The sequence below is a fragment of the Oncorhynchus kisutch genome, unplaced genomic scaffold, assembly GCF_002021735.2.
Source record: "Oncorhynchus kisutch isolate 150728-3 unplaced genomic scaffold, Okis_V2 scaffold1330, whole genome shotgun sequence".
NCBI lineage: Eukaryota > Metazoa > Chordata > Actinopteri > Salmoniformes > Salmonidae > Oncorhynchus > Oncorhynchus kisutch.
The window spans coordinates 42,556-67,059 of NW_022263275.1; the positions used below are offsets into that span (position 1 = coordinate 42,556).

General features: G+C 43.6%; 1 protein-coding gene across 1 annotated transcript; it reads left to right on the forward strand.

The window, feature by feature from the left end:
* Positions 1-1,403: 1,403 nt before the first annotated feature.
* On the forward strand, positions 1,404-19,206 carry LOC116366020 (putative uncharacterized protein DDB_G0290521). The gene is made up of 3 exons (XM_031818312.1): positions 1,404-1,434; positions 7,750-8,100; positions 18,650-19,206. The coding sequence occupies exons 1-3, from the start codon at positions 1,404-1,406 to the stop codon at positions 19,204-19,206; spliced, it is 939 nt and encodes a 312-aa protein (XP_031674172.1).
* Positions 19,207-24,504: the final 5,298 nt, after the last annotated feature.

Here is a 24,504-nt window from a genome sequence, read left to right on the forward strand (position 1 = left end):
GGGAGGGAGGGAGGGAGGGAGGGAGGGAGGGAGGGAGGGAGGGAGGGAGGGAGGGAGGGAGGGAGGGAGGGAGGGAGGGAGGGAAAGAAATGGCCAAAAATGTAATGCTTTTAATCTCTGATGGGGATAAAAACAATGACTACCCCACCTCAGCTACAATGAAAAGAGGTGATCCTAGTAATATCTAAAGTTGCTGCACAGCTGTGGTTCCCATCTGATCTCATCCATACTCAATGACTACCCCACCTTAGTAACCATGACAACATGTGATCCTAGTAATGTCCATACTCAATGAGATGGACAGGACGCTACAAAATAATCTGCTATAATCCATTCCTATCTCTGCACATGAATGGATTATCACAGATTATTTCTGTGGTATCCATCTCATTTGCCTTGGACTTGAACACCAAGACCTAGAGATCTGTCAATCCAGGAGCCACCAACAGTAAGGTATCACAGGAAGAGAGGAGAGGAAGAGACTGTGCTGTGCTTATAGACAGCCATTCAGAAGCCCTGGTACACTGAGGCACGTGGCTCCTGATTTGAAGTCAATGGAAGAGATTATTATGCTTGATATTACAATACAACTCATCCAGCAGTTGGAAGCATGAGAGCGAGATGACATAAAGAATGTATAGAGGTCCTGGGTGGCAGGGAGCTCAGCCCCAGTGATGTACTGGGCTGTCCACACAAACCTCTGTAGTGCTTTGCGGTGCATTTGCCATACCAAGCGGTGATGCAGCCAATCAAGATGCTCTCGGTGGTGCAGCTGTATAACTTTTTGAGGACTTTTTGAGGCCCATGTCAAATGTTTTCATCCTCCTGAGGGGGAAGAGGAGCTGTGCCCTCTTCACGACTGTGTGGGTGTGAGTGGACCATGTTACGTCCTTAGTGATGTAGACGCCAAGGAACTTGAAGCTCTCGACCCGCTCCAGCTTTTGTCAATGTGGATGGGGGCGTGCTCTCCCCTATTTCTCTTGTAGTCTATGATCAGCTCCTTGGTCTTACAGATGTTGAGGGACAGATTGTTGTCCTAGCACCACACTGACAGGTCTCTGAGTCTCTCTGTCTTACTCTTTCTCCCTCTCTTATTCTGTTTTAGCTCTCTGAGACAAACACAAACACAGCCTCCCGGCTGCACATGTGAGGAACAGCAAGTACAACGTCAACCCTTCCCCAGCATGTGCAGTGTTGTGGAAAGCTGTCTCAGTGCTGCCATTACACTGGGCTTTGTAACCGTCCTGAGACTGTCATATTAGGTCAACACCTACCTACCTACACCACCCCCTCACCTGTCACACACTAATCACCCATAGACCAAAGGCCCCACTTTGACACAAAGGAGTTATGGGAAATCAATCTGTGTTAGGCTGCAATATGGAGTTGATGGTGATGTTACCATGCCGTCATATAAGAGACTGCAAGGGAGGGGTACACACACACCACACACACACACACACACACACTGTAATATTATGGCGTTTGAAAGCCATGGGGAAATCCAGTACACACGACTTTACTAATTAATTTACTGCAGTGGACTAAACCAGGGTCACACAGACCGTTTCTTGGTCGTCTTAAACAAATCTACTTTGTAACAACAGTATCCACCTCACACACATGGTTATGGGCTTAACAACAGTATCCACCTCACACACATGGTTATGGATTTAACAACAGTATCCACCTCACACACATGGTTATGGGCTTAACAACAGTATCCACCTCACACACATGGTTATGGGCTTAGCAACAGTATCCACCTCACACACATGGTTATGGGTTTAACAACAGTATCCACCTCACACACATGGTTATGGGCTTAACAACAGTATCCACCTCACACACATGGTTATGGGCTTAACAACAGTATCTACCTCACACACATGGTTATGGGTTTAACAACAGTATCCACCTCACACACATGGTTATGGGCTTAACAAAAGAAGACACCTGTATCATGTCAGATATAGAGTTGAAATGTATTACATTTAGAGTTTGTATCCCAATATTACACTTTATATAAATCACACAACACTGAAATATATCAAACCGTTTAACACAAAAACACAGTATTTTAGGCGTTAAAAAAACCTAACATTTATTGATTAATTATAAAAAATAATGAATAATATTCCACCCATGAGGCCACTAGAGGGCGATTTGGTCATCTGACTGCAAGACAGGGCTACCTGGGAGACTGCATCTGTCTTAATGTATGTTGGAGTTCATTTAGCCTATATGCACATCCCAGGTAATCTATCTTCAATTCACCCCTGGTTCAGCTAGTCATGTATCTGATTAGTTTTTAGACATGTATATGAGGGTTAAGAGGAGCTTGCCTCCTGGGATGTAATACATGGCCCTGTAAAACTACAGTCATGTCAAAGGAACATCGGAAAACGTCTAACTATGTTACTCATGTAACTATGAGAACTCATGTAACTCATGTAACTATGAGAGCCCTGTCCGAGATAAACATCAACGCATCAGGACACCTCAGGTCCTTGAGACACGTTCTTATAATATATTGCTACATAAGGGTTGCATATTCTTTCTTTTTTTTTTACAATAAAATGTGTTTGAAAACATTTCCTAGACTTGACGCGCATAGCGTTTTGTGTGTATGCGCGTCACCTGGCAGAAAGGCGCCAGTGGAGTGGCTACTTACGGGTCCCATCAAAACGGTTTGCAATTGTGTCTAGGAAGGTGTTCTGTGGCGCCAGACGACCCCTCGTCGCTGGCGTTCTAGACCGTTGAGACCCTCTCCGGTCTCGGCGATTCGAGGCATCGGTCTCCGCTGCGACGAAACCGGGCAAAAATCTGGAAGCCCCGGGCGCGCCTCCGAGCCCCTGTAGGAGCGCGCCGATCCGAGATCCTCGGGGCTCCACTTTTAGACCGCGGGGTTGACCACTCAAATGGTCACAAACAAAGAGAAGAAGGAAAGTAATATCCGATTGTTGTGGGTGGCCAGTTGATGAATGGTAGGCAGTGTTTGTTTGACTACATTTGTGAACTGGAACACACGAGGAATGTTAACGGCTGCAACGTGCTGCATAAGCGCTGCTGCGCTCTGCTCCTCAATGTTACATACCTAGCCTAGGTAGGCTTCTCTCTCTCTCTCTCGCTCTCTCTCTCTCTCTCCTCTTATATCATGTACTCGTTCTCTCTCTTCAGACACACAGGCAGGTATGAGGATAAGACCAATGCGTAATGCAGTTCTCCATCAAAACATATGGCAGGTATGAGGATAAGACCAATGCGTAATGCAGTTCTCCATCAAAACATATGGCAGGTATGAGGATAAGACCAATGCGTAATGCAGTTCTCCATCAAAACATATGGCAGGTATGAGGATAAGACCAATGCGTAATGCAGTTCTCCATCAAAACATATGGCAGGTATGAGGATAAGACCAATGCGTAATGCAGTTCTCCATCAAAACATATGGCAGGTATGAGGATAAGACCAATGCGTAATGCAGTTCTCCATCAAAACATATGGCAGGTATGAGGATAAGACCAATGCGTAATGCAGTTCTCCATCAAAACATATGGCAGGTATGAGGATAAGACCAATGCGTAATGCAGTTCTCCATCAAAACATATGGCAGGTATGAGGATAAGACCAATGCGTAATGCAGTTCTCCATCAAAACATATGGCAGGTATGAGGATAAGACCAATGCGTAATGCAGTTCTCCATCAAAACATATGGCAGGTATGAGGATAAGACCAATGCGTAATGCAGTTCTCCATCAAAACATATGGCAGGTATGAGGATAAGACCAATGCGTAATGCAGTTCTCCATCAAAACATATGGCAGGTATGAGGATAAGACCAATGCGTAATGCAGTTCTCCATCAAAACATATGGCAGGTATGAGGATAAGACCAATGCGTAATGCAGTTCTCCATCAAAACATATGGCAGGTATGAGGATAAGACCAATGCGTAATGCAGTTCTCCATCAAAACATATGGCAGGTATGAGGATAAGACCAATGCGTAATGCAGTTCTCCATCAAAACATATGGCAGGTATGAGGATAAGACCAATGCGTAATGCAGTTCTCCATCAAAACATATGGCAGGTATGAGGATAAGACCAATGCGTAATGCAGTTCTCCATCAAAACATATTTGACTTTGGAGAAAGTTTCATTTACATTTTCACATTTAGTCGTTTCTCTTATATTTCAAAAGCCAATTACAGTCAATGCATATAAAGCGGAAGGGTTCAATATCCCGCTTCATGTATGGCTCTCAAAAAGGTTCTATATAGAACTGCAAAGAGACCTTATTTTTGTTGCAGTGTATTGTATTTGTTACACTTTACTTATATCAGATCATGCTATTGAATAGTAGCATGTTTAAAATATATATTTGTAGATAATTTGTTATAAAATAAATCTAAGACTGTGTCTGTCTGATAAGGAGAAGGGTTAGCCTGCCATCTAGTGGTGAAGATAAACTATACATGGATGATTCAACGAGCTGTCGAAGAAAACTATAAATGAATGATTCAACTAGCGGCAGAATAAAACTGGAAATGGGCAGCATAGTCAAATAACAGTCAGACTCAACTCATTGTACCTCAATTCCTCGCATTCCAGCTCCCCGCCTCCTGCTCGAGCGTATCCGAGGAGGGCCTCCCCCTGTTCAGACTTTCTCCGATACGTCTTGAGAAGGGTGCGAGGAGAGAGGACACAAAAAAGCGAGGGAAGATTCATTGAGAAAGTGACTCAGTGATTCACAGTTTGATGAAACGAGCTGAATAAAACCTGATAGACAACGAATTGAACAAACACTAGTTAGTCTTTCTTCATAAAAAAAAGTGAACTGCACTAACAGATATGATTCAACTAAACAAGTGTTTAAAGTTGATTAGTTGAATATGACGAATTATTACTGGGTTGGAACAAGAGTAGCAGCTGACTACAGGACCGCCTCTGGGAGCAGTTCTTTCGGAACATTCTGAATAGCCAACAACTGACAGTTTTGGAGTGGTAGATTATTGACCCGTGTGCTGTGTGTCCACCTTACTACCACACGGTGGAGCTGTTTGTTCATAGTCAGATCCATAGCCATCACAGGGCATTGACAGCGGAAACTAGACGATTTAAAAAGCAGGAGAAAGGACGACATGAGACAATATGTGACAATATGTGTGTATATGTAACTATTACAGTATTTAGTTATGCAAAGTACAACGTAACTGCAAACTGGCCCTCTTAAATATTTCTGTGTGTTAATTGACTTACTACTAGATACCGTATACTCTTTTACCACATTAACAAATGTGTTACTCTGATACAATAAACATCCAGCACATCCTTACAAATCCCAAGGAGCTTGTGGTTGTCTTGATTTGTCTGTTACTCATGTGTGTGTGGTTGTCTTGATTTGTCTGTTACTCATGTGTGTGTGGTTGTCTTGATTTGTCTGTTACTCATGTGTGTGTGGTTGTCTTGATTTGTCTGTTACTCATGTGTGTGTGGTTGGATTGTATTGTCTGTTACTCATGTGTGTGTGGTTGTCTTGATTTGTCTGTTACTCATGTGTGTGTGGTTGTCTTGATTTGTCTGTTACTCATGTGTGTGTGGTTGTCTTGATTTGTCTGTTACTCATGTGTGTGTGGTTGTCTTGCATTGTCTGTTACTCATGTGTGTGTGGTTGTCTTGATTTGTCTGTTACTCATGTGTGTGTGGTTGGATTGTATTGTCTGTTACTAATGTGTGTGTGGTTGTCTTGTATTGTCTGTTACTCATGTGTGTGTGGTTGGCTTGTATTGTCTGTTACTCATGTGTGTGTGTGTGGTTGGCTTGTATTGTCTGTTACTCGTGTGTGTGTGTGGTTGGCTTGTATTGTCTGTTACTCATGTGTGTCTGTGTGGTTGTCTTGCCTTGTCTGTTACTCATGTGTGTGTGTGTGTGGTTGTCTTGCATTGTCTGTTACTCATGTGTGTGTGGTTGTCTTGTATTGTCTGTTACTCATGTGTGTGTGGTTGGCTTGTATTGTCTGTTACTCATGTGTGTGTGTGGTTGGCTTGTATTGTCTGTTACTTGTGTGTGTGTGTGTGTGTGTGTGTGTGTGGTCGGCTTGCATTGTCTTGTAACTCATGCATGTGTGTGTGTGGTTGGCTTGTATTGTCTGTTACTTGTGTGTGTGTGTGTGTGTGTGTGTGTGTGTGTGTGTGTGTGTGTGTGTGTGTGTGTGTGTGTGTGTGTGTGTGTGTGTGTGTGTGTGTGTGTGTGTGTGTGTGTGTGGTCGGCTTGCATTGTCTTGTAACTCATGCATGTGTGTGTGTGTGTGTGTGTGTGTTAGTGTGTACATGCGTGCGTGCGTGTGTGTGTGTGTGCATCTTCAGTCAGGAACAGAGGAGGTTCCTGCACCTGTTTCTATGGAGACCCCTTTACAATTGGTGTACTCATCAAAACCAACCCAGAGGTGAGGTAGAGGAGCCTTTGTGCTGAAGAGCACAGAACATAAAAACACTGGACAGATGAAAGACTAGCCAGCCTACAAACAACACTAATGTAGACAGTGGAGGTGGGCAGAATGAAAGACTAGCCAGCCTACAAACAACACTAATGTAGACAGTGGAGGTGGGCAGAATGAAAGACTAGCCAGCCTACAAACAACACTAATGTAGACAGTGGAGGTGGGCAGAATGAAAGACTAGCCAGCCTACAAACAACACTAATGTAGACAGTGGAGGTGGGCAGAATGAAAGACTAGCCAGCCTACAAACAACACTAATGTAGACAGTGGAGGTGGGCAGAATGAAAGACTAGCCAGCCTACAAACAACACTAATGTAGACAGTGGAGGTGGGCAGAATGAAAGACTAGCCAGCCTACAAACAACACTAATGTAGACAGTGGAGGTGGGCAGAATGAAAGACTAGCCAGCCTACAAACAACACTAATGTAGACAGTGGAGGTGGGCAGAATGAAAGACTAGCCAGCCTACAAACAACACTAATGTAGACAGTGGAGGTGGGCAGAATGAAAGACTAGCCAGCCTACAAACAACACTAATGTAGACAGTGGAGGTGGGCAGAATGAAAGACTAGCCAGCCTACAAACAACACTAATGTAGACAGTGGAGGTGGGCAGAATGAAAGACTAGGGGGAGCAGAGAGAGAGAGAGAGATAGTGTACACTACCCACACCCCTCTCAACCTCAGTGTCCACTACCCACCCTACCAACACCCCTCTCAACCTCAGTGTCCACTACCCACACTACCAACACCCCTCTCAACCTCAGTGTCCACTACCCACCCTACCAACACCCCTCTCAACCTCAGTGTCCACTACCCACCCTACCAACACCCCTCTCAACCTCAGTGTCCACTACCCACCCTACCAACACCCCTCTCAACCTCAGTGTCCACTACCCACCCTACCAACACCCCTCTCAACCTCAGTGTCCACTACCCACCCTACCAACACCCCTCTCAACCTCAGTGTACACTACCCACCCTACCAACACCCCTCTCAACCTCAGTGTCCACTACCCACCCTACCAACACCCCTCTCAACCTCAGTGTCCACTACCCACACTACCCACACCCCTCTCAACCTCAGTGTCCACTACCCACCCTACCAACACCCCTCTCAACCTCAGTGTCCACTACCCACCCTACCAACACCCCTCTCAACCTCAGTGTACACTGCCCACCCTACCAACACCCCTCTCAACCTCAGTGTCCACTACCCACCCCACCAACACCCCTCTCAACCTCAGTGTCCACTACCCACCCCACCAACACCCCTCGCAACCTCAGTGTCCACTACCCACCCCACCAACACCCCTACCAACCTCAGTGTCCACTACCCACCCCACCAACACCCCTACCAACCTCAGTGTCCACTACCCACCCCACCAACACCCCTACCAACCTCAGTGTCCACTCCCCACCAACACCCCTACCAACCTCAGTGTCCACTACCCACCCCACCAACACCCCTACCAACCTCAGTGTCCACTACCCACCCCACCAACACCCCTACCAACCTCAGTGTCCACTCCCCACCAACACCCCTACCAACCTCAGTGTCCACTACCCACCCCACCAACACCCCTACCAACCTCAGTGTCCACTACCCACCCCACCAACACCCCTACCAACCTCAGTGTCCACTCCCCACCAACACCCCTACCAACCTCAGTGTCCACTACCCACCCCACCAACACCCCTCTCAACCTCTTGATTGTCATTGACAGTCAATACAAAAGAACCTTGTTTTAGCCCAATAGATTTGCATGTCATCCCCATTCACACGTATGTCCCCCGCAGACTCTACAGCTGGAGCCCAGGCAGCCGTTACAATACCAACAATACCCCCGGAGAGGAACTGAATTGGGGCTGAATCTCACCTATTAGCCCCTCATTAGAGACAGCTTTTCTTAAACACACCAAGACAATGAGAGTGGCAGGGGAGGGGAGATGATTCTTGTATTGCTACTGTTTAGTTGTGTGTTGGTCTTCTCAAGCAGAAACCAGGGGGGCTTGTGTTTCTCCTGGTGGCCAGTGAGCCCACAGAAAAAAAACAATCACTGTTGAAAAATGCTAGCCTCTCTCTCAATTCAATTCAATTCCAGGGGCTGTATTGGCATGGGAAACATGTTAACATTGCCAAAGCAAGTGAGGTAGATAATATACAAAAGTGAAATAAACAATACAAATTAACAGTAAACATTACACTCACAGAAGTTTCAAAACAATAAAGACATTACAAATGTCATTATATATATATAGTGTTGTAACAATGTACAAATGGTTAAAGAACACAAGGGAAAATAAATAAGCATAAATATGGGTTGTATTTACAATGGTGTTTGTTCTTCACTGGTTGACCTTTTCTTGTGGCAACAGGTCACAAATATTGCTGCTGTGATGCAAATATTGCTGCTGGGAGTTTATCAAAATTGGATTTGTTTTCGAATTCTTTGTGGATCTGTGTAATCTGAGGGAAATATGTGTCTCTAATATGGTCATACATTGGACAGGAGGTTAGGAAGTGCAGCTCAGTTTCCACCTCATTTTGTGGGCAGTGAGCACATAGCCTGTCTTCTCTTGAGAGCCAGGTCTGTCTACAGCGGTCTTTCTCAATAGCAAGGCTATGCTCACTGAGTCTGTACATAGTCAAAGCTTTCCTTAAGTTTGGGTCAGTCACAGTGGCCAGGTATTCTGCTACTGTGTACTCTCTGTTTAGGGCCAAATAGCATTCTAGTTTGCTCTGTTTTTTTGTTAATTCTTTCCAATGTGTCAAGTAATTCAAGTATTTTTTTTCTTTCAAGTAATTCAAGTATTTTTTAGCCAGATCCTAATTGGTATGTTAAAATGTCTCTTGCTACCTGCCTGTGTGTCTGAAGAGAGAGAAAGGAGGATAAGACCAATGCGTAATGCAGATCTCCATCAAAACATATGGCAGGTATGAGGATAAGACCAATGCGTAATGCAGTTCTCCATCAAAACATATGGCAGGTATGAGGATAAGACCAATGCGTAATGCAGTTCTCCATCAAAACATATGGCAGGTATGAGGATAAGACCAATGCGTAATGCAGTTCTCCATCAAAACATATGGCAGGTATGAGGATAAGACCAATGCGTAATGCAGTTCTCCATCAAAACATATGGCAGGTATGAGGATAAGACCAATGCGTAATGCAGTTCTCCATCAAAACATATGGCAGGTATGAGGATAAGACCAATGCGTAATGCAGTTCTCCATCAAAACATATGGCAGGTATGAGGATAAGACCAATGCGTAATGCAGTTCTCCATCAAAACATATGGCAGGTATGAGGATAAGACCAATGCGTAATGCAGTTCTCCATCAAAACATATGGCAGGTATGAGGATAAGACCAATGCGTAATGCAGTTCTCCATCAAAACATATGGCAGGTATGAGGATAAGACCAATGCGTAATGCAGTTCTCCATCAAAACATATGGCAGGTATGAGGATAAGACCAATGCGTAATGCAGTTCTCCATCAAAACATATGGCAGGTATGAGGATAAGACCAATGCGTAATGCAGTTCTCCATCAAAACATATGGCAGGTATGAGGATAAGACCAATGCGTAATGCAGTTCTCCATCAAAACATATGGCAGGTATGAGGATAAGACCAATGCGTAATGCAGTTCTCCATCAAAACATATGGCAGGTATGAGGATAAGACCAATGCGTAATGCAGTTCTCCATCAAAACATATGGCGGTATGAGGATAAGACCAATGCGTAATGCAGTTCTCCATCAAAACATATGGCAGGTATGAGGATAAGACCAATGCGTAATGCAGTTCTCCATCAAAACATATGGCAGGTATGAGGATAAGACCAATGCGTAATGCAGTTCTCCATCAAAACATATGGGCAGGTATGAGGATAAGACCAATGCGTAATGCAGTTCTCCATCAAAACATATGGCAGGTATGAGGATAAGACCAATGCGTAATGCAGTTCTCCATCAAAACATATGGCAGGTATGAGGATAAGACCAATGCGTAAGTAATGCAGTTTCTCCATCAAAAACATATGGCAGGTATGAGGATAAGACCAATGCGTAATGCAGTTCTCCATCAAAACATATGGCAGGTATGAGGATAAGACCAATGCGTAATGCAGTCTCCATCAAAACATATGGCAGGTATGAGGATAAGACCATGGTAAGCAGTTCTCCATAAAAATACTGGCAGTATGAGATAAGACCATGGTAATGCCGTTCTCATCAAAACATATGGCAGGTATGAGGATAAGACCAATGCGTAATGCAGTTCTCCATCAAACATATGGCAGGTATGAGGATAAGGACCAATGCGTTAATGCAGTTCTCCATCAAAACATATGGCAGGTATGAGGATAAGACCAATGCGTAATGCAAGTTCTCCATCAAAACATATGGCAGGTATGAGGATAAGACCAATGCGTAATGCAGTTCTCCATCAAAACATATGGCAGGTATGAGGATAAGACCAATGCGTAATGCAGTTCTCCATCAAACATATGGCAGGTATGAGGATAAGACCAATGCGTAATGCAGTTTCTCCATCAAAACATATGGCAGGTATGAGGATAAGACCAATGCGTAATGCAGTTCTCCATCAAAACATATGGCAGGTATGAGGATAAGACCAATGCGTAATGCAGTTCTCCATCAAAACATATGGCAGGTATGAGGATAAGACCAATGCGTAATGCAGTTCTCCATCAAAACATATGGCAGGTATGAGATAAGACCAATGCGTAATGCAGTTCTCCATCAAAACATATGGCAGGTATGAGGATAAGACCAATGCGTAATGCAGTTCTCCATCAAACATATGGCAGGTATGAGGATAAGACCAATGCGTAATGCAGTTCTCCATCAAAACATATGGCAGGTATGAGGATAAGACCAATGCGTAATGCAGTTCTCCATCAAAACATATGCAGGTATGAGGATAAGACCAATGCGTAATGCAGATCTCCATCAAAACATATGGGTATGAGGATAAGACAAGTTCTCCATCAAACATATGGCAGGTATGAGGTAAGACCAATGCGTTAATGCAGTTTCTCCATCAAAACTATGGCAGGTATGAGGATTAAGTACCGATGGCGTAATGAAGTTCTCATTTCAAAACATTATGGCAGGTATGAGGGATAAGACCAATGCGTAATCGGCAGTTCTCCAGTTCAAAACTATATGGCAGGTATTGAGGATAAGACCAATGCGTAATGCAGCTTCTCCATCAAAACATTATGGCAGAGGTATGAGGATAAGACCAATTGCGTAAATGCAGTTCTCCATCAAACATATGGCAGGTATGAGGATAAGACCAATGCGTAATGCAGTTTCTTCCATCACAAACATATGGCAGGTATGAGGATAAGACCAATGCGTAATGCAGTTCTCCATCAAACATATGGCAGGTATGAGGATAAGACCAATGCGTAATGGCAGTTCTCCCATCAAAACATATGGCAGGTATGAGGATAAGACCAATGCGTAATGCAGTTCTCCATCAAAACATATGGCAGGTATGAGGATAAGACCAATGCGTAATGCAGTTCTCCATCAAAACATATGGCAGGTATGAGGATAAGACCAATGCGTAATGCAGATTCTCCATCAAAACATATGGCAGGTATGAGGATAAGACCAATGCGTAATGCAGTTCTCCATCAAACATATGGCAGGTATGAGGATTAAGACCAATGCGTAATGCAGTTCTCCATTCAAAACACTATGGCAGGTATGAGGATAAGACCAATGCGTAATTGCCAGTTCTCCATCAAAACATATGGCAGGTATGAGGATAAGACCAATGCGTAATGCAGTTCTCCATCAAAACATTATGGCAGGTATGAGGATAAGACCAATGCGTAATGCAGTTCTCCATCAAACATATGGCAGGTATGAGGATAAGACCAATGCGTAATGCAGTTCTCCATCAAAACATATGGCAGGTATGAGGATAAGACCAATGCGTAATGCAGTTCTCCATCAAACATATGGCAGGTATGAGGATAAGACCAATGCGTAATGCAGTTCTCCATCAAAACATTATGGCAGGTATGAGGATAAGACCAATGCGTAATGCAGTTCTCCATCAAAACATATGGCAGGTATGAGGATAAGACCAATGCGTAATGCAGTTCTCCATCAAAACATATGGCAGGTATGAGGATAAGACCAATGCGTAATGCAGTTCTCATCAAAACATATGGCAGGTATGAGGATAAGACCAATGCGTAATGCAGTTCTCCATCAAAACATATGGCAGGTATGAGGATAAGACCAATGCGTAATGCAGTCTCTCCATCAAAACATATGGCAGGTATGAGGATAAGACCAATGCGTAATGCAGGTTCTCCATCAAAACATATGGCAGGTATGAGGATAAGACCAATGCGTAATGCAGTTCTCCATCAAAACATATGGCAGTATGAGGATACGACCAATGCGTAATGCAGTTCTCCATCACAACATATGGCAGGTATGAGGATAAGACCAAGCTAATGACGTTCTCCATCAAAACATATGCAGGTATGGGGATAAGACCAATGCGTAATGCAGTTCTCCATCAAAACATATGGCAGGTATGAGGATAAGACCAATGCGTAATGCAGTTCTCCATCAAAACATATGGCAGGTATGAGGATAAGACCAATGCGTAATGCAGTTCTCCATCAAACATATGGCAGGTATGAGGATAAGACCAATGCGTAATGCAGTTCTCCATCAAAACATATGGCAGGTATGAGGATAAGACCAATGCGTAATGCAGTTCTCCATCAAAACATATGGCAGGTATGAGGATAAGACCAATGCGTAATGCAGTTCTCCATCAAAACATATGGCAGGTATGAGGATAAGACCAATGCGTAATGCAGTTCTCCATCAAAACATATGGCAGGTATGAGGATAAGACCAATGCGTAATGCAGATCTCCATCAAAACATATGGCAGGTATGAGGATAAGACCAATGCGTAATGCAGTTCTCCATCAAAACATATGGCAGGTATGAGGATAAGACCAATGCGTAATGCAGATCTCCATCAAAACATATGGCAGGTATGAGGATAAGACCAATGCGTAATGCAGATTCTCCATCAAAACATATGGCAGGTATGAGGATAAGACCAATGCGTAATGCAGTTCTCCATCAAAACATATGGCAGGTATGAGGATAAGACCAATGCGTAATGCAGTTCTCCATCAAAACATATGGCAGGTATGAGGATAAGACCAATGCGTAATGCAGTTCTCCATCAAAACATATGGCAGGTATGAGGATAAGACCAATGCGTAATGCAGTTCTCCATCAAAACATATGGCAGGTATGAGGATAAGACCAATGCGTAATGCAGTTCTCCATCAAAACATATGGCAGGTATGAGGATAAGACCAATGCGTAATGCAGTTCTCCATCAAAACATATGGCAGGTATGAGGATAAGACCAATGCGTAATGCAGTTCTCCATCAAAACATATTTGACTTTGGAGAAAGTTTCATTTACATTTTCACATTTAGTCGTTTCTCTTATATTTCAAAAGCCAATTACAGTCAATGCATATAAAGCGGAAGGGTTCAATATCCCGCTTCATGTATGGCTCTCAAAAAGGTTCTATATAGAACTGCAAAGAGACCTTATTTTTGTTGCAGTGTATTGTATTTGTTACACTTTACTTATATCAGATCATGCTATTGAATAGTAGCATGTTTAAAATATATATTTTGTAGATAATTTGTTATAAAATAAATCTAAGACTGTGTCTGTCTGATAAGGAGAAGGGTTAGCCTGCCATCTAGTGGTGAAGATAAACTATACATGGATGATTCAACGAGCTGTCGAAGAAAACTATAAATGAATGATTCAACTAGCGGCAGAATAAAACTGGAAATGGGCAGCATAGTCAAATAACAGTCAGACTCAACTCATTGTACCTCAATTCCTCGCATTCCAGCTCCCCGCCTCCTGCTCGAGCGTATCCGAGGAGGGCCTCCCCCTGTTCAGACTTTCTCCGATACGTCTTGAGAAGGGTGCGAGGAGAGAGGACACAAAAAAGCGAGGGAAGATTCATTGAGAAAGTGACTCAGTGATTCACAGTTTGATGAAACGAGCTGAATAAAACCTGATAGACAACGAATTGAACAAACACTAGTTAGTCTTTCTTCATAAAAAAAAGTGAACTGCACTAACAGATATGATTCAACTAAACAAGTGTTTAAAGTTGATTAGTTGAATATGACGAATTATTACTGGGTTGGAACAAGAGTAGCAGCTGACTACAGGACCGCCTCTGGGAGCAGTTCTTTCGGAACATTCTGAATAGCCAACAACTGACAGTTTTGGAGTGGTAGATTATTGACCCGTGTGCTGTGTGTCCACCTTACTACCACACGGTGGAGCTGTTTGTTCATAGTCAGATCCATAGCCATCACAGGGCATTGACAGCGGAAACTAGACGATTTAAAAAGCAGGAGAAAGGACGACATGAGACAATATGTGACAATATGTGTGTATATGTAACTATTACAGTATTTAGTTATGCAAAGTACAACGTAACTGCAAACTGGCCCTCTTAAATATTTCTGTGTGTTAATTGACTTACTACTAGATACCGTATACTCTTTTACCACATTAACAAATGTGTTACTCTGATACAATAAACATCCAGCACATCCTTACAAATCCCAAGGAGCTTGTGGTTGTCTTGATTTGTCTGTTACTCATGTGTGTGTGGATTGTCTTGATTTGTCTGTTACTCATGTGTGTGTGGTTGTCTTGATTTGTCTGTTACTCATGTGTGTGTGGTTGTCTTGATTTGTCTGTTACTCATGTGTGTGTGGTTGGATTGTATTGTCTGTTACTCATGTGTGTGTGGTTGTCTTGATTTGTCTGTTACTCATGTGTGTGTGGTTGTCTTGATTTGTCTGTTACTCATGTGTGTGTGGTTGTCTTGATTTGTCTGTTACTCATGTGTGTGTGGTTGTCTTGCATTGTCTGTTACTCATGTGTGTGTGGTTGTCTTGATTTGTCTGTTACTCATGTGTGTGTGGTTGTCTTGATTTGTCTGTTACTCATGTGTGTGTGGTTGTCTTGATTTGTCTGTTACTCATGTGTGTGTGGTTGTCTTGATTTGTCTGTTACTCATGTGTGTGTGGTTGTCTTGCATTGTCTGTTACTCATGTGTGTGTGGTTGTCTTGATTTGTCTGTTACTCATGTGTGTGTGGTTGTCTTGATTTGTCTGTTACTCATGTGTGTGTGGTTGTCTTGATTTGTCTGTTACTCATGTGTGTGTGGTTGTCTTGATTTGTCTGTTACTCATGTGTGTGTGGTTGGATTGTATTGTCTGTTACTCATGTGTGTGTGGTTGGATTGTATTGTCTGTTACTCATGTGTGTGTGGTTGTCTTGATTTGTCTGTTACTCATGTGTGTGTGGTTGGATTGTATTGTCTGTTACTCATGTGTGTGTGGTTGTCTTGATTTGTCTGTTACTCATGTGTGTGTGGTTGGATTGTATTGTCTGTTACTCATGTGTGTGTGGTTGTCTTGATTTGTCTGTTACTCATGTGTGTGTGGTTGGATTGGATTGTCTGTTACTCATGTGTGTGTGGTTGTCTTGATTTGTCTGTTACTCATGTGTGTGTGGTTGGATTGGATTGTCTGTTACTCATGTGTGTGTGGTTGGATTGTATTGTCTGTTACTCATGTGTGTGTGGTTGGTTGTCTTGCATTGTCTGTTACTCATGTGTGTGTGGTTGGATTGTATTGTCTGTTACTCATGTGTGTGTGGTTGTCTTGATTTGTCTGTTACTCATGTGTGTGTGGTTGGATTGGATTGTCTGTTACTCATGTGTGTGTGGTTGGATTGTATTGTCTGTTACTCATGTGTGTGTGGTTGGATTGTATTGTCTGTTACTCATGTGTGTGTGGTTGGATTGTATTGTCTGTTACTCATGTGTGTGTGGTTGGATTGTATTGTCTGTTGCTCATGTGTGTGTGGTTGTCTTGTATTGTCTGTTACTCATGTGTGTGTGGTTGGATTGTATTGTCTGTTACTCATGTGTGTGTGGTTGTCTTGTATTGTCTGTTACTCATGTGTGTGGTTGGATTGTATTGTCTGTTACTCATGTGTGTGTGGTTGTCTTGTATTGTCTGTTACTCATGTGTGTGTGGTTGGATTGTATTGTCTGTTACTAATGTGTGTGTGGTTGTCTTGTATTGTCTGTTACTCATGTGTGTGTGGTTGGCTTGTATTGTCTGTTACTCATGTGTGTGTGTGTGGTTGGCTTGTATTGTCTGTTACTCGTGTGTGTGTGTGGTTGGCTTGTATTGTCTGTTACTCATGTGTGTCTGTGTGGTTGTCTTGCCTTGTCTGTTACTCATGTGTGTGTGTGTGTGGTTGTCTTGCATTGTCTGTTACTCATGTGTGTGTGGTTGTCTTGTATTGTCTGTTACTCATGTGTGTGTGGTTGGCTTGTATTGTCTGTTACTCATGTGTGTGTGTGGTTGGCTTGTATTGTCTGTTACTTGTGTGTGTGTGTGTGTGTGTGTGGTCGGCTTGCATTGTCTTGTAACTCATGCATGTGTGTGTGTGGTTGGCTTGTATTGTCTGTTACTTGTGTGTGTGTGTGTGTGTGTGTGTGTGTGTGTGTGTGTGTGTGTGTGTGTGTGTGTGTGTGTGTGTGTGTGTGTGTGTGTGTGTGTGTGTGTGTGTGTGGTCGGCTTGCATTGTCTTGTAACTCATGCATGTGTGTGTGTGTGTGTTAGTGTGTACATGCGTGCGTGCGTGTGTGTGTGTGTGCATCTTCAGTCAGGAACAGAGGAGGTTCCTGCACCTGTTTCTATGGAGACCCCTTTACAATTGGTGTACTCATCAAAACCAACCCAGAGGTGAGGTAGAGGAGCCTTTGTGCTGAAGAGCACAGAACATAAAAACACTGGACAGATGAAAGACTAGCCAGCCTACAAACAACACTAATGTAGACAGTGGAGGTGGGCAGAATGAAAGACTAGCCAGCCTACAAACAACACTAATGTAGACAGTGGAGGTGGGCAGAATGAAAGACTAGCCAGCCTACAAACAACACTAATGTAGACAGTGGAGGTGGGCAGAATGAAAGACTAGCCAGCCTACAAACAACACTAATGTAGACAGTGGAGGTGGGCAGAATGAAAGACTAGCCAGCCTACAAACAACACTAATGTAGACAGTGGAGGTGGGCAGAATGAAAGACTAGCCAGCCTACAAACAACACTAATGTAGACAGTGGAGGTGGGCAGAATGAAAGACTAGCCAGCCTACAAACAACACTAATGTAGACAGTGGAGGTGGGCAGAATGAAAGACTAGCCAGCCTACAAACAACACTAATGTAGACAGTGGAGGTGGGCAGAATGAAAGACTAGCCAGCCTACAAACAACACTAATGTAGACAGTGGAGGTGGGCAGAATGAAAGACTAGCCAGCCTACAAACAACACTAATGTAGACAGTGGAGGTGGGCAGAATGAAAGACTAGGGGGAGCAGAGAGAGAGAGAGAGATAGTGTACACTACCCACACCCCTCTCAACCTCAGTGTCCACTACCCACCCTACCAACACCCCTCTCAACCTCAGTGTCCACTACCCACACTACCAACACCCCTCTCAACCTCAGTGTCCACTACCCACCCTACCAACACCCCTCGCAACCTCAGTGTCCACTACCCACACTACCAACACCCCTCTCAACCTCAGTGTCCACTACCCACCCTACCAACACCCCTCTCAACCTCAGTGTCCACTACCCACCCTACCAACACCCCTCTCAACCTCAGTGTCCACTACCCACCCTACCAACACCCCTCTCAACCTCAGTGTACACTACCCACCCTACCAACACCCCTCTCAACCTCAGTGTCCACTACCCACCCTACCAACACCCCTCTCAACCTCAGTGTACACTACCCACCCTACCAACACCCCTCTCAACCTCAGTGTCCACTACCCACCCTACCAACACCCCTCTCAACCTCAGTGTCCACTACCCACACTACCCACACCCCTCTCAACCTCAGTGTCCACTACCCACCCTACCAACACCCCTCTCAACCTCAGTGTCCACTACCCACCCTACCAACACCCCTCTCAACCTCAGTGTACACTGCCCACCCTACCAACACCCCTCTCAACCTCAGTGTCCACTACCCCACCCCACCAACACCCCTCTCAACCTCAGTGTCCACTACCCACCCCACCAACACCCCTCGCAACCTCAGTGTCCACTACCCACCCCACCAACACCCCTACCAACCTCAGTGTCCACTACCCACCCCACCAACACCCCTACCAACCTCAGTGTCCACTACCCACCCCACCAACACCCCTACCAACCTCAGTGTCCACTCCCCACCAACACCCCTACCAACCTCAGTGTCCACTACCCACCCCACCAACACCCCTACCAACCTCAGTGTCCACTACCCACCCCACCAACACCCCTACCAACCTCAGTGTCCACTCCCCACCAACACCCCTACCAACCTCAGTGTCCACTACCCACCCACCAACACCCCTACCAACCTCAGTGTCCACTACCCACCCCACCAACACCCCTACCAACCTCAGTGTCCACTCCCCACCAACACCCCTACCAACCTCAGTGTCCACTACCCACCCCACCAACACCCCTCTCAACCTCTTGATTGTCATTGACAGTCAATACAAAAGAACCTTGTTTTAGCCCAATAGATTTGCATGTCATCCCCATTCACACGTATGTCCCCCGCAGACTCTACAGCTGGAGCCCAGGCAGCCGTTACAATACCAACAATACCCCCGGAGAGGAACTGAATTGGGGCTGAATCTCACCTATTAGCCCCTCATTAGAGACAGCTTTTCTTAAACACACCAAGACAATGAGAGTGGCAGGGAGGGGAGATGATTCTTGTATTGCTACTGTTTAGTTGTGTGTTGGTCTTCTCAAGCAGAAACCAGGGGGGCTTGTGTTTCTCCTGGTGGCCAGTGAGCCCACAGAAAAAAAACAATCACTGTTGAAAAATGCTAGCCTCTCTCTCAATTCAATTCAATTCCAGGGGCTGTATTGGCATGGGAAACATGTTAACATTGCCAAAGCAAGTGAGGTAGATAATATACAAAAGTGAAATAAACAATACAAATTAACAGTAAACATTACACTCACAGAAGTTTCAAAACAATAAAGACATTACAAATGTCATTATATATATACAGTGTTGTAACAATGTACAAATGGTTAAAGAACACAAGGGAAAATAAATAAGCATAAATATGGGTTGTATTTACAATGGTGTTTGTTCTTCACTGGTTGACCTTTTCTTGTGGCAACAGGTCACAAATATTGCTGCTGTGATGCAAATATTGCTGCTGGGAGTTTATCAAAATTGGATTTGTTTTCGAATTCTTTGTGGATCTGTGTAATCTGAGGGAAATATGTGTCTCTAATATGGTCATACATTGGACAGGAGGTTAGGAAGTGCAGCTCAGTTTCCACCTCATTTTGTGGGCAGTGAGCACATAGCCTGTCTTCTCTTGAGAGCCAGGTCTGTCTACAGCGGTCTTTCTCAATAGCAAGGCTATGCTCACTGAGTCTGTACATAGTCAAAGCTTTCCTTAAGTTTGGGTCAGTCACAGTGGCCAGGTATTCTGCTACTGTGTACTCTCTGTTTAGGGCCAAATAGCATTCTAGTTTGCTCTGTTTTTTTGTTAATTCTTTCCAATGTGTCAAGTAATTCAAGTATTTTTTTTTTTCAAGTAATTCAAGTATTTTTTTGCCAGATCCTAATTGGTATGTTAAAATGTCTCTTGCTACCTGCCTGTGTGTCTGAAGAGAGAGAACGGAGGATAAGACCAATGCGTAATGCAGTTCTCCATCAAAACATATGGCAGGTATGAAGGATAAGACCAATGCGTAATGCAGTTCTCCATCAAAACATATGGCAGGTATGAGGATAAGACCAATGCGTAATGCAGTTCTCCATCAAAACATATGGCAGGTATGAGGATAAGACCAATGCGTATGCAGTCTCCATCAAAACATATTGGGCAGGTATGAGGATAAGACCAATGCGTAATGCAGTTCTCCATCAAAACATATGGCAGGTATGAGATAAGACCAATGCGTAATGCAGTTCTCCATCAAAACATATGGCAGGTATGAGGATAAGACCAATGCGTAATGCAGTCTCCATTCCAAAACATATGGCAGGTATGAGGATAAGACCAATGCGCTAATGCACAGTTCTCACAATTAAAACATTTATGGCAGGTATAGTTGAGATAAACCAATGCGTAATGCAGTTCTCCATGCAAACACTATGGCAGGTATAGAGTGATAAGCCAATGCGTAATGCCAGTCTCATCAAAACATATGGCAGGTTTATTGAGGATAACCAAGGCGTATGCAGTTTCTCCATCAAAACATATGGGCAGGTATGAGGGATAAGGACCAATGCGTAATGCAGGTTCTCCAATCAAAACATATGGCAGTGTATGAGGATAAGACCAATGCGTTAATGGCAGTCTCCATCAAAACATATGGCAGGTATGAGGATAAGACCAATGCGTTAATGCAGTTCTCCATCAAACATATGGCAGGTATGAGGATAAGACCATATGCCGTAATGAATGGTAATGCAGTTCTCCATCAAAACATATGGCAGGTTATTGAGGATAAGACCAATGCCGTAATTGCAGTTCTTCCATCCAAAACATTATGGTCAGGTTATGAGGATAAGACCCAATGCGTAATGCAGTTCTCCATCAAAACATATGGCAGGTATGAGGATAAGACCAATGCCGTAATTGCAGTTCTCCAATCATAAACATATTGGCAGGATATGAGGATAAGACCAATGCGTATGCAGTTCTCCCATTCAAAACCATATGGCAGGTATGAGGATAAGACCCAATGCGTAATGCAGTTCTCCATCAAACATATGGCAGGTATGGAGGATAAGACCAATGCGTAATGCAGTTCTCCATCAAAACATATGGCAGGTATGAGGATAAGACCAATGCGTAATGCAGTTCTCCATCAAAACATATGGCAGGTATGAGGATAAGACCAATGCGTAATGCAGTTCTCCATCAAAACATATGGCAGGTATGAGGATAAGACCAATGCGTAATGCAGTTCTCCATCAAAACATATGGCAGGTATGAGGATAAGACCAATGCGTAATGCAGTTCTCCATCAAAACATATGGCAGGTATGAGGATAAGACCAATGCGTAATGCAGTTCTCCATCAAAACATATGGCAGGTATGAGGATAAGACCAATGCGTAATGCAGTTCTCCATCAAAACATATGGCAGGTATGAGGATAAGACCAATGCGTAATGCAGTTCTCCATCAAAACATATGGCAGGTATGAGGATAAGACCAATGCGTAATGCAGTTCTCCATCAAAACATATGGCAGGTATGAGGATAAGACCAATGCGTAATGCAGTTCTCCATCAAAACATATGGCAGGTATGAGGATAAGACCAATGCGTAATGCAGTTCTCCATCAAAACATATGGCAGGTATGAGGATAAGACCAATGCGTAATGCAGTTCTCCATCAAAACATATGGCAGGTATGAGGATAAGACCAATGCGTAATGCAGTTCTCCATCAAAACATATGGCAGGTATGAGGATAAGACCAATGCGTAATGCAGTTCTCCATCAAAACATATGGCAGGTATGAGGATAAGACCAATGCGTAATGCAGTTCTCCATCAAAACATATGGCAGGTATGAGGATAAGACCAATGCGTAATGCAGTTCTCCATCAAAACATATGGCAGGTATGAGGATAAGACCAATGCGTAATGCAGTTCTCCATCAAAACATATGGCAGGTATGAGGATAAGACCAATGCGTAATGCAGTTCTCCATCAAAACATATGGCAGGTATGAGGATAAGACCAATGCGTAATGCAGTTCTCCATCAAAACATATGGCAGGTATGAGGATAAGACCAATGCGTAATGCAGTTCTCCATCAAAACATATGGCAGGTATGAGGATAAGACCAATGCGTAATGCAGTTCTCCATCAAAACATATGGCAGGTATGAGGATAAGACCAATGCGTAATGCAGTTCTCCATCAAAACATATGGCAGGTATGAGGATAAGACCAATGCGTAATGGTCAGTTCTCCATCAAAACATATGGCAGGTATGAGGATAAGACCATGCGTAATGCAGTTCTCCATCAAAACATATGGCAGGTATGAGGATAAGACCAATGCGTAATGCAGTTCTCCCATCAAAACATATGGGCAGGTATGAGGATAAAGACCAATGCGTAATGCAGTTCTCCATCAAAACATATGGGCAGGTATGATGATAAGACCAATGCGTAATGCAGTTCTCCATCAAAACATATGGCAGGTATGAGGATAAGACCAATGCGTATGCAGTTCTCCATCAAAACATATGGCAGGGGTATGATGATAAGACGCAATGCGTAATGCAGTTCTCCATCAAAACATATGGCAGGTATGAGGATAAGACCAATGCCGTAATGCAGTTCTCCATCAAACATATGGCAGGTATGAGGATAAGACCAATGCGTAATGCAGTTTCTCCATCAAACATATGGCAGGTATGATGAGGATAGACCAATGCGTAATGCAGTTCTCCATCAAAACATATGGCAGTATGAGGATAAGACCATGCGTAATGCAGTTCTCCATCAAAACATATGGCAGGTATGAGGATAAGACCAATGCGTAATGGCAGTTCATCCAAGCAAAACATATGGCAGGTATGAGGATAGACCAATGCGTAATGCAGTTCTCCATCAAAACATATGGCAGGTATGAGGATAAGACCAATGCGTAATGCAGTTCTCCATCAAAACATATGGCAGGTATGAGGATAAGACCAATGCGTAATGCAGTTCTCCATCAAAACATATGGCAGGTATGAGGATAAGACCAATGCGTAATGCAGTTCTCCATCAAAACATATGGCAGGTATGAGGATAAGACCAATGCGTAATGCAGTTCTCCATCAAAACATATGGCAGGTATGAGGATAAGACCAATGCGTAATGCAGTTCTCCATCAAAAACATATGGCAGGTATGAGGATAAGACCAATGCGTAATGCAGTTCTCCATCAAAACATATGGCAGGTATGAGGATAGACCAATGCGTAATGCAGTTCTCCATCAAAACATATGGCAGGTATGAGGATAAGACCAATGCGTAATGCATTTCTCCATCAAAACATATGGCAGGTATGAGGATAAGACCATGCGTAATGCAGTTCTCCATCAAAACATATGGCAGGTATGAGGATAAGACCAATGCGTAATGCAGTTCTCCATCAAACATATGGCAGGTATGAGGATAAGACCAATGCGTAATGCAGTTCTCCATCAAAACATATGGCAGGTATGAGGATAAGACCAATGCGTAATGCAGTTCTCCATCAAAACATATGGCAGGTATGAGGATAAGACCAATGCGTAATGCAGTTCTCCATCAAAACATATGGCAGGTATGAGGATAAGACCAATGCGTAATGCAGTTCTCCATCAAAACATATGGCAGGTATGAGGATAAGACCAATGCGTAATGCAGTTCTCCATCAAAACATATGGCAGGTATGAGGATAAGACCAATGCGTAATGCAGTTCTCCATCAAAACATATGGCAGTATGAGGATAAGACCAATGCGTAATGCAGTTCTCCATCAAAACATATGGCAGGTATGAGGATAAGACCAATGCGTAATGCAGTTCTCCATCAAAACATATGGCAGGTATGAGGATAAGACCAATGCGTAATGCAGTTCTCCATCAAAACATATGGCAGGTATGAGGATAAGACCAATGCGTAATGCAGTTCTCCATCAAAACATATGGCAGGTATGAGGATAAGACCAATGCGTAATGCAGTTCTCCATCAAAACATATGGCAGGTATGAGGATAAGACCAATGCGTAATGCAGTTCTCCATCAAAACATATGGCAGGT

Bases quoted from the DNA above. Each gene is read 5' to 3' on its own strand.
- LOC116366020 (XM_031818312.1), top strand. From the start codon at position 1,404: ATGCCGTCATATAAGAGACTGCAAGGGAGGG. The intron at 1,435-7,749 runs GTACACACACAC...TCTCAACCTCAG, and splicing joins TAAGAGACTGCAAGGGAGGG to TGTCCACTACCCACCCCACC. The intron at 8,101-18,649 runs GTCCACTACCCA...TCTCAACCTCAG, and splicing joins ACACCCCTACCAACCTCAGT to TGTACACTGCCCACCCTACC.